This window comes from Merops nubicus, unplaced genomic scaffold (genome assembly GCF_000691845.1).
Source record: "Merops nubicus isolate BGI_N331 unplaced genomic scaffold, ASM69184v1 scaffold5182, whole genome shotgun sequence".
Lineage (NCBI taxonomy): Eukaryota > Metazoa > Chordata > Aves > Coraciiformes > Meropidae > Merops > Merops nubicus.
Genome location: NW_008595478.1, coordinates 6,220 through 16,904, shown reverse-complemented (window position 1 = coordinate 16,904; position 10,685 = coordinate 6,220). Strand labels below are relative to the sequence as shown.

Here is a 10,685-nt window from a genome sequence, read left to right as displayed (position 1 = left end):
CTGGGACCTTGGAGCAGTTTCCCTTGGAGCATCCAGCATCGTCCCAGCGTTAACATGACACAGACTGACTGACTTTTGGCCAGACACAGCCAGAAGTGTCTCTCCAGCTCAACTACAGCACGCAGGGAAACAGCCTCTTCTTCCTCCCAAGTCACTCTGACCAGCCACGCTCGTTTACAAAGCCAAAACACCCCTAATACTTTATATTCCTTTTTTACCAAGAACATAATTTGCCCAGATAAGGACAATTTTAACCACTGGGCGTCCAGGGGACAAAGCCTGCAGTTGTTCCAGAGTATTACAATGGCCAATTCAACACCCAGAACAGGCAAAAACTGAAATCTTCAGGCAAAATCTACAAGGACAGCCAACGTGACAATGTTTTTTTAAGCCTAAAGGAGTCAAATGAAGACTTTAATGAAATAAGGACCTCAAGACAGATCACACACCACTGTCCTCAGGGCCACCCAAGAGTTCTCCAGAGTAAGTAAGTTAAGAGCATCTTCCACCACTACCTTTCAGGTCTAAAAGGACCATTGACAAAGGAGAAACGACTAGAAATGACTCGACAAGTGTGTGAAATCCAACCAGTTAATGAAAATTAAGTTCTTTTTGAGTTTTTGGGACCTGATGTGGTGTCACAAACACACTTATCTCCAACAAGCTCCCACGAAGGCAACAAACACCCCTCTGCACTGACAGCCACAGCAAAGCCTGATTTTACAAACAACCCTCACGTGGCACCCAGACTGTGTTAAGGATGTTCTCCTCCACCCAGCACCTTCCACCTGGTTTCAGGTCAGGTTTTACACCCTCCATCACTTCCACCTCACACAATAACAGTGTGCAAAGGTATTTGGAACAGTTCTCTGGGAGGAGAGTCCCTTTTCTGGTGGTTTTCTTACAGACTGACAGTGCTTTACCCCTTCAAAAGCAACACCTGGATCTTGTAACAGAGCAGCATACACTGGGTGGAAGCTGGGAACAGCCTCCCAGCAGAGACAGGTGAAAGATGACAACAAGACCCAGGGGATACAAAGGACAGGAGAGACTTTTGTGATGTAAAACCGTAAGGATCAAAATTAAAGAGGCCATAATTAACTGTTGAAAGTGCCACGTGGAAGTTTTCTGGTAGCTGTTCTAGATCCTGGCTCTGTACCAAGGCCACACAATACACCAGCACTCCAGCAGCTGCCCAAAACACCTTTTTAACACTTAAATCTCAAACAACCATGGTTTCTAGAGCAGAATTCAAACAGTTTGGTTTCAAAATAGTACAGGAAACCTTTCAGTGGTTTCCCCACAGTTGTTCTGAGGAAAGGAAAAACACCGGTGTAAACAAAACTAGATGCAAGACAATGTGCAAATCATACAACAGAAACACAAAGAAAAGTGTTTTGTTCTTAAAAATCCATTTAAGTGCTCCACAAAGACGTTCATGAGAAAATTAAAGGGCTAGTGCATTATAAAAGCTTTAAAAAAAGACATGAAATACCTCATTTGACTATTAACATCTCAAATTGTTACGAATAAACCTCTTTAAAACCATTTTTTAAAAACTTTTACGTTGTTAGCTACTGTCTGCATTTTACTCACTTGCTCAGTGAAAACCAATGGACCAGTCTCACTTTAAGATTCTCATGTACTCAAGAAAAGCTGAGCTATTTGGTCTGTAGCATTTCAGGAAAACGACTGAACTCAACCCAAAAGAGAGTTGTGCTTGAAGTTAAAATCCCACCGCCGCCACCACACCGGCCCCTTCACTGCCAGTTCTGTGGCAAACTGCAGCTTGTGGTGACACTGGCACTGAAGATCACCTTCAAAAGCTGTTCAAAGATTGGAAACTCTCCCTTTTTTATTTTCCAAGGTAGATTTATTTCAGCTGGCAACCAGCGTTAGAGAGAACTCCAGCTCTGCAGGGCTGGCATGTTTTTTGGTTCTTGGCTTTGTAAACTCCCTCAGATAACGGCGCAGGCATAGAAGGAGGGATAAAGAATTGGTTGGTTGCACTCAAATGAAATCTGTGAACTTTTAAAGGTCTTCGACAGCTCAGCTGTGTGGAAGAATGGTGGCTTGTGTGAAACTTTTTAATAAAATCTCATTTTTAGGCCAGTACCACTGCTTAAAATGCAGAATGTCTCCATCACACTTATATCGTGACAACTCAATACATTACACCACGGACATTTAACACAACCCCATACATGCTATAAAAAAAAAAAAAGGGGGGGGAAAAAAACAAAGAAAGGAAACAAATAAGACCGTAGCTAAACTGCTTTAAATACTGCATGCTACAGCACTTCACGTATCATCAAGATACGACACTGAAAGGTGACAAAAGGCTCAAGGGATTACAAAATATTCTCGGCAGGTTGGAAAGCTGCCTTCTTACTGTGGCAGAATTATTCCCCCTCCCCATTCTCTACTGCTAATGTTCATGATTCTAGTGTTGAGTTGGCCATGTATATATTTTTTTTTTAATCCATTCTAATGACAGTGTTTCCTTAACTTAATTAAATCCATCAGTGTGGTAGCTGGGGTGCGAGTCAGCTGTGAGCTGGGTTGTCTCTGTGGCTGATGCTGGCTGTATCACAATAGGTGCATCTGAGGCCTCTGAAAAGCAAAGACAAAAGGCTTAAGGACACCCAGGAAGGAGAGCCAGCATCAAACGTTCTGGCAGGTGTAAGGTACATCTCCCTGCAGCACTCTGAGAACACAATTTCAGTCTCCTCTGAGAACGTGATGTTAATTTACCAGTTTTCAGTCTGCACAGGACACCAGTGGACTCAAGTCTACATGTGGAACATTTACTGTATTTCCCTCTTCACGAAGAGCAGCTGATCCTCATTCAGCAAAGCTTGTTACAACCACAATCTGAGTGCACACAGGGCTCTACCATTTTTTAAATGATCAGTTTAGTTCTATAGAAACAGCATTTTATCTTCATAAACAGCGTTAGATATAGGTACTAAGGCAGCAGTCCTGTTTCCTTTATGCCTGATGCAGTCAAAGCTGCCCTGACACCCCCATCCTTTGAGGTGAGAAAGCCCCTTTCTGGAATCACTTGTGTCTGGCTGGTAATGTTACTCCAGAGGTGTCAGAAGGAAGCTAAATTATGTCCCCTACTGTTCTGATGCTGACGCTGAGAGCTCGGTGGAGATCCTTCCAGGAGATTTCAGCAGCTCCACCCCCAGTGTTGGCATTGCCCACGTAACTTTTCTGCCACAAAGATTCCACCACCACCACCCACAACCCAAGACCTGTGCTGACCTCCACAAAGCCAGCACTGCTCCTCAAGCAGCACCCAAAGCTCTCAGTCAGAGAGAGACCAAGGGTGATTCCAGAAATCCCACAGTGTTTTTACTTACCCCTTTCATCTGACTGCAACTGTGCCTCCAAGTCCTCTGGAGAGACGTAGTACTCCTGCTCCTCACCTTCAGGAGGTTTAGGTTTACACTTCCCACAGCAGCAGTTACAGCAGCAACACAGACAGCAACAGCAGTAGCAGCCTGTGATGAGCCCACAGAACACAAACAAGGCCTGCAGAGGACAAGAGACAAGAGAAATATTCATAACCTGTGCCAGCCACATGTGACCACTGAGCAAGAGAGATTCAGATATGGAAACCAGAGACCAAAAATACAGCAACAGAGAGACAAAACTTAGTAGCTCCCGTTTTATGCTTCCTCACCAGGATACATTTAAAAACACGAGCAAAACTGGCTGTGGCTTTCAAAGTAGATTTATTTAAGCTGAAAATTGGCATTAAAGAGAACTCCAGGCTCTGCAGGGATGGCACTTTTGGGTTCTTGGCTTTGTAAACTTGCTTAGGCAGTAGTGAAGGAACAGAAGGAGGGATAAAAGGATTGGCTGGTTGGACTCAAAAATCACGATGATATTTTACACGGGGGTGAATGCTCCCAACCTGGTTTAGTTGAAGAATTCCTACCATTTAGGTTTAAGTGGACTATTCTGCGACCTCTGGAAGAAGATACAGGTCTAAGAAGTGCATCTGTATTAAAACCCAGAGGTGCAGTGGTTTAGGACAGCCTGTAGCCTGCACAGATGACCCTGGGGAACCGACGCTAGCTCGCTGACGCACGCGTCGTGATGTACCCACAGCAGGGACACCAAGGCTGCAGGTGAAGCTCACCATGCTGGAGCCTGGGGCACTCAGGTGAGATTTTTTTGCACTTTTGAGTAAATGTGGTGCTTTCAAAATGCATTACTTAGAAAGATAGAAGCATATTATGCTTTAAAATAGTTTGAATTCCTGGGTGTGGGCAGGAGCCTCCTAGAAGGCACCTGTACAATAACTGTCACACCCCCCGTGTGCACACAATCCTTCCAAACAGCTTTTTTCCTGCACTTGTGAGGAAACTGGAGCTTTCCAAAAGTGTGGTGCAATTTTGGTACTCTGGTGATACTCCTGCTGCATGAGAAACAAGGATGGGCAAGCAAACCAGTAACCTGGAGTCTCTCAAATCAGAGGGGAGCTGAAGAAGCGACGTTTGTCCAGGGAAGCCTCTGAGCAAGTTTTTAAGCATAATTCTGAGCAGGATCTCCTATGTGAACTCAAGTTCACAGTCAGGGCTTGTTTTGCAGAATCATTTAACAGATATCATCAAAGAGAATATCCCCAAATTTTCATCACTCATAAATCCCCTAGAAGGTCCAAGCTTCTCTTAGCAACCTCCATCTTGCTTACTAGCCCTGTATCACTGAAAGGTAACAGAAAAACACTCCTGAACTAGAGACTGCAACACAACAAGTGCAGGTTAATTACAAGGGGTCAGAAATGCAGAAATTTCCCAACATAAAACCAAACACCATTATCAAATGGAGCTCTGTGAGAGTTTTAAATGCCAATCCAGAGTCACTTCTCTTGGCACTTGTCTTTACCTTTGCCCACCAGCTGGATAGCACAAAATACGTGTTGACATTTTCTTCACCAAACTGCTCTGCTACATACAGGCCCAGAGAACCATACTTATCATAAATGTTTCTCTTCGTGGCATCAGTTAATATTGCGTGTGCATTATTGATCTCTTTAAATTTTTCTGCTGCCTCTGGATTATCAGGGTTTTTATCAGGATGATATTTCAATGCCAGTTTCCTGCAGAAAGAAAAAAAGGGATTGTTACAGATTAAAAAAACTGGGATTTGGGTTCCTGTTTATTTGATTTATGTTTTTTTGAATCCCATAGTTCAAGGGAGACTTTCAAGTTCCAGGTGGTTTCCTTCATCTGTGATTCAACTTCCCTGATGACTCTTCCTTAGATGATAACAAAAGGCTACAGCAGCATTTAGCCCAGCTCACAGGATTGACTTCAGACCACTGGGTTTGGCTCTCTGAAAACAGAGACACTGAAGTAGTACTGGTGGTTTTTTTTTTACCCCTCAGCTCCAGCAATTTCCACCAGTAAGTTTTGCTCTTGCTAAACCAAAGACCAAGCTAACAGAAAAAAAGGCAGGCTGCAGGTCTAAGATACAGGACCAAAGGCTAAATAAAAGCCAGCAGCCTCAGCTCACCTGCACTGTCTGACACAGAAATAGAACAGACACTCACTTGTGGTTAATTCACCCATTCCTGGGCAGGCACAAAGGACTTCTCAGTCCCTAGCTTGCTAGAACAGAAAACACTTCAGGGTTTCGAGATCTCAGGAAATCACAACGTACCTCCTCTCATCATGCTACATCTTTTACAACTAAATGACAGCAGCTCACAGTCCCCAGAGCCTCTGAACACAGCACAAAAACATCAGATTAAGCCTTGATAAATTTGCTTGCTCTGGCCCAGCCTATTTATAGACTGGTTTGCCACTGCAGCCATTTGTGCTCTCCAGCAGAAAAATGTTACAGAACCACACACGGCCAGTTCTCCTCCTCCAAAAAAGGTACTTCTCCTCCCACAGAGAATTCCCACCAAGTCCCACATTGGAGAGGCACACTAGAAGCCTGCAGACGTTGACACAACAACTTTGGAGCTGGGGGAATATTTAGAGAGGTGTAAAGATTTGTGCAAGCACACCTCTGGGGCTGCAGGGAATGGATCACAGCACTCAGACAATAAATGGAGCCTGCACTTGAAACGCTCGGGCTGCAAATGATGCTGCTCAGGTAACCTCCAGGGCTGCCACTCATGCTGTAGCCTCCCTGAGGACTGGAATAATCCCAGTTTTTTTGATTAGAGGAATGTTATATAAAGCTGGAAAGGGCTTGGCTACTATCTGTTGCAACAGATAAACATTTTTCATTTCCTATTTCCTGCAGGTACACAACCTTCACAGCTCACAGGCCAGCAAAGGATGTTCAAGTGGAACAGAAACAAGAGATATCAACCCTCTTTTTGTAAAGGAGCAGCAGGGGAAACAAGATGAAATGAAGGTTCAGGTAAGTACAAAGCAGCTACACTTCACCCAGGGATCTAGTTGGGTCACTCCTCCAAAGGAACAACTGTTGCATTTTTTCCCCTCAGGAAGGCAAAATTATTTTCTGGTTGCAAAGGCTTCAAAATTCAAACTTCCACTTAAAGGTTTTAGGAAGCCACAGCTGATTTTTGAGAATTTGTAGACCCATTTTACTCATCATGTAATTGCTATCAGTATTGAAATGTGACTTTGAAAGGGAAAAGGTTTTGGTAAATGGGAGAGACTGAAAAATAACAACTTTGAGAGCACCCTCATGTGAAGGTAACTGCTGACCCCTAGTGCCATCTTCATACATTGCCACTTGACAAACAGCCTGGCAGACCACAGCTCATGCTTCAGGTGAAGAAGCAATCCCATGTAAGCAGATTTTGGGGGAATATGGAAAGGGAGGATATTATAATAACAATAAAAAGTCTTCTTTGGTCAACAGGAAGCCATTTCATGTGCCTAACTCTTTAAGAAAAGAAATAAAGTCCTCTTTTAAAACAGTAACTCCACATAGAGTAAGAAATTTTGAATGGATTTTTAGAAAAAAAGTCATTGTTGACACTCAGTTTTGACCCCTATTTGTATCTTTAATGTAACTCTTTTAAAACAGTAACTCCACATAGAATAAGAAATTTTGAATGGATTTTCAGAAAAAAATCATTGTTGGCACTCAGTTTTGACCCCTGTTTGTATCTTTAATCTATCCCTCACTGTGCCAGAACTGGAAAGGATGGACAAAGAGCAGCAGTGCACATCTATGGCCCCTGTAAACCAGATACAAGGCCACATAACATTAAGAATTTAACTCTGATCATACTGCCTTAAAACTCTGTTCAACTTCAGATAAAGACCTTTCAGAATGATACTGCCTATTTCAGAATTTAACTTACTAGAGGCAAGTTGTAAAAATTTAACAGCACATGTATACAAAGCCCAGGCACATTTCACACCCATTTTTGCAAGAAGTAACCATGTTTTCATCTGGTTTCCTGTCCTGCTTTGGGGTAGAAGAGAACTAATTCTGTTCAGTGCTTTTACTTTTCATCTCTTCTAAGTAACTGCACTTTCTGAAGTTAGCAGCAGGTTTTTGCAGACACTGTCTGCTCCCAGCAGTGACAACAGTCCACGTTTGGAGTTATCACCAAGGCCTGGTATGCAGGCCAAGGTCACTGCTAAATCCCTTGTCCCACACTGGGGGGCAGAAAGGAAAGGCTGCCCCTGCAGGGAGGAGTGGACAGGACAGCTGACCCTAAACTGACCAAGAAAGGATCCCACCCCATATCTGTCATATTCTGTCACAGCTGAAGGATCACAAGGGTCAGCCCTCTCTTTTGCTGCTCCCTCAATGGCTGGCACCCAAGGAGGACTCCATCCATCCTGCCTTTGATCCTGAGCCGTGTGTTCCTGAACCAAATTCCAGAATCCAGCTCCTGGACCCAGCTGCTGTCTGCTGTGGAGTCCAGTCTGGGGCTTTTCTGGGTGACAGTGACATATTGGCATCAGGGGGGAGCTGGGCCCCATACTGGTTTTGCATATACTTGTGTATATTCAGTAATAATAACAACAACAACAATTGTATTTTCATTAAAACTGTTTTGCTTTTCTAATCAATAAGTCACTCTCCCTTACTCCCTTTCTCTTCCCCTTAGGGGGGGAGAGGGGTTAATGGAGAGTGTCTGTGGCAGGTCTGGGGGCAGCCCTGACCCTAAATCATGACATTTTCCTGCAGAAAGTTTAAATGTCATAGAATGGTTTAGTTTGGAAGAGACCTTTAAGTTCATGGAGTCCCAGCAGTGAACCCAGCACTGCCAGGTCCCCACTGCCCCATGTCCCTCACACCACATCTCCACAGCTTGGAAACCCCTCCAGGGGTGGGGAATCCACCACTGCCCTGGGCAGCCTGGCAGAGGGGAAGAAAGGGAAAGGAATTGTTCCTCAGCTCCAACCTCAACCTCCCCTGGCACAACTGGAGGCCATTTCCTCTTGTCCTATCACTTGTTTCTTGGGAGAAGAGCCCAACTCCCACCAAACCAACCAACTCGAGCCTTGGCCATCTGTTGAACCCTTCACTAAAGCTGTTTCTGTTGTTGGGTGACTGGTGTAAAACCTGAACCTTTACCTGTATGACTTCTTGATATCATCTGAAGTGGCATTCTTGTCCAAGCCCAGCACGTGGTACAGTGATTCCCCAGAGGTAGAGAGGGAGCGTTGCCTCTGGTCTGCCATCTTGAGCTAACCTGGAGACAGAACTGGCCCCTGCCAAAAAGAGAGTAAGAAATGCTTAGACAAAGAAGAACACAGGCTTCATTAACCAGACTGTCTTTAAAAGCAGAGTTGGAGCCTGAAAAATCACCTTTTTTAAGTTTTAAATAGGCTTTGAAATGGGTCTTAACAGATGTAGGAGTTAAAAAGTTTCAGAACACAGTGAATTCCCAGTGAAAACAATGATGATGTTTGCAGCACAACACCAGACACTCCTGGAATCCCTCAATTCTTCTTCCCAAAACCTCCACACAGCAGCTGAGCTATAGCTGTACATATATACCACACAACACACCCCTGAAGTACTTCATTTCTTAGTCTTAATATTAAGATAATTTGTGATATACCTATAAAAACAGCTTGGCCACAGTGAGCTTGCTATTTTACACATCCATGCTGCCTTTCTGCACCACACTTGCACAGGGATGATTTTGTTTTCATTTTCAGTTGCAGACATTCTGCTGCATTAAAAAAAAAAACCCAAACCAACAAATGAAACCTCCAGGCACTTCACAAAACACAAACCCCAGCCTCCCACCTTACCACTGACACCAGGTCGAGCAGAATCCTCTGGACAACTCCAGCCTGTGCCCCCCATGATGGGAGAGGGAGTGCCAGCCCCCCTAGGGAGATCTCCCTTGTCACAATTTAGTCATGGATCAAACATCTAACATGTATTCTAGATAAAATTATCCTACATGAAGGTGGATTAACCTCCTGCTCCAAATTCAGATGTGAAAGAGCCTGGAGGTGTCCCCTGTGCCACACCATGGCCAGCCATGGGGATGTCCTCCAGCCTCCTGAGAAGGTGAGATTAGCATTTGCCATTCCTCAGCTGCAGAATGCAGCAAGGATGAGCATTGAGGAGAAGGCTGCTGGCTGCCTCTGGATTATGTCATTACAGTTAGCTGACACCAGATTATGTAGTCTTTGAAAAAGGTATTTAAAGCACCAGACTTGTCTAATTTAACCCTTTATCTTATATAACAAACTTAACTTCAGCTTTTAAAAGGCTACCTGAAACAGGTACTCTCAGACACCACATCTTGTGCTGCCTGGTTCTTGGGATGACCTCACAGTGCTGGTACCACTCACAAACCCCACAGTTCTGCTTGCACCAACACATGGATGGCATCACCCCTCTGCAAGTGGGACTCACTGGCAAGAACATGGATATAGACATCCTAACCTTCTTGGCCATCTCAGAGCCTACTGTCAACCACTCTCCTGCATCTGGCCTCTCCAGTTTCACATGGGTTTAACCCTGGGCACTACCTCCAGTTTCTTTGACTGGAATGCACCAGCTCAACCAGGAAACTCTCATCTCATTTCCTTCAAGAAGTCTTTGCAGATCTAGTAAGTTGAATTAAAAGCCACCTAGTATGGAAGCTATAAATTATTAATAATAAAATGTGAAATCCTAATTCTTTGGCTAAGAATTCAACACACACCCCACATCTGGAAGGTATGTGGGCAGGGAGAGGAAGATCTTTTCTTTCCTTTTAAAGGATACTGTTCAGCTACCAAAACCTTTCTGTATGAGAGGAAAAACAGAACCATAGAATCATTTAGGCTGGAAAAGACCTTTAAGATCATCAAGTCCAGCCACTAACCTAACACTACCAAGTCCACTGCTAAACCATGTCCCTAAAATAATGCCCTACAAGGCACAACACAAACACCTCATTTATTTGGGCACAACCTGAATCAGTGAAAACAAAAATGAATTCAGGACTGAAATCCCACCCAGAGGAATAAAGCAGGAGGGTGAAGTGTTGTACACAACCCCCCAGGAGAGCCTTTTCCCACCTGCAGCCTCCTCCCAGCCCCCTCTGCCCAAGGTCCCAGAGCTGAGGTCAAAGACTGATGATCCTGACGTCCATCTGGTAATCACACAGCTAATCACACAGGCCTGCTCTGACCACAGCCTGGGCTCCCCCAGGCAGCTCCTCCTGCTCCCCAGCCACCACCACCACCAGCAGGACACTCTCCAGCAGCTCCCTC

At 44.4% G+C, this 10,685-nt stretch overlaps 1 protein-coding gene across 1 annotated transcript; it reads right to left on the bottom strand.

Moving 5' to 3' along the window:
• Positions 1-2,481: 2,481 nt before the first annotated feature.
• Positions 2,482-8,674, bottom strand: DNAJC5 (DnaJ (Hsp40) homolog, subfamily C, member 5). Its single transcript, XM_008936048.1, has 4 exons — positions 8,539-8,674; positions 4,903-5,116; positions 3,369-3,540; positions 2,482-2,613 (listed from the first exon to the last, which is right to left on the bottom strand). The coding sequence occupies exons 1-4, from the start codon at positions 8,643-8,645 to the stop codon at positions 2,510-2,512; spliced, it is 597 nt and encodes a 198-aa protein (XP_008934296.1). The 5' UTR covers positions 8,646-8,674; the 3' UTR covers positions 2,482-2,509.
• Between the last annotated feature and the right edge of the window lie 2,011 nt (positions 8,675-10,685).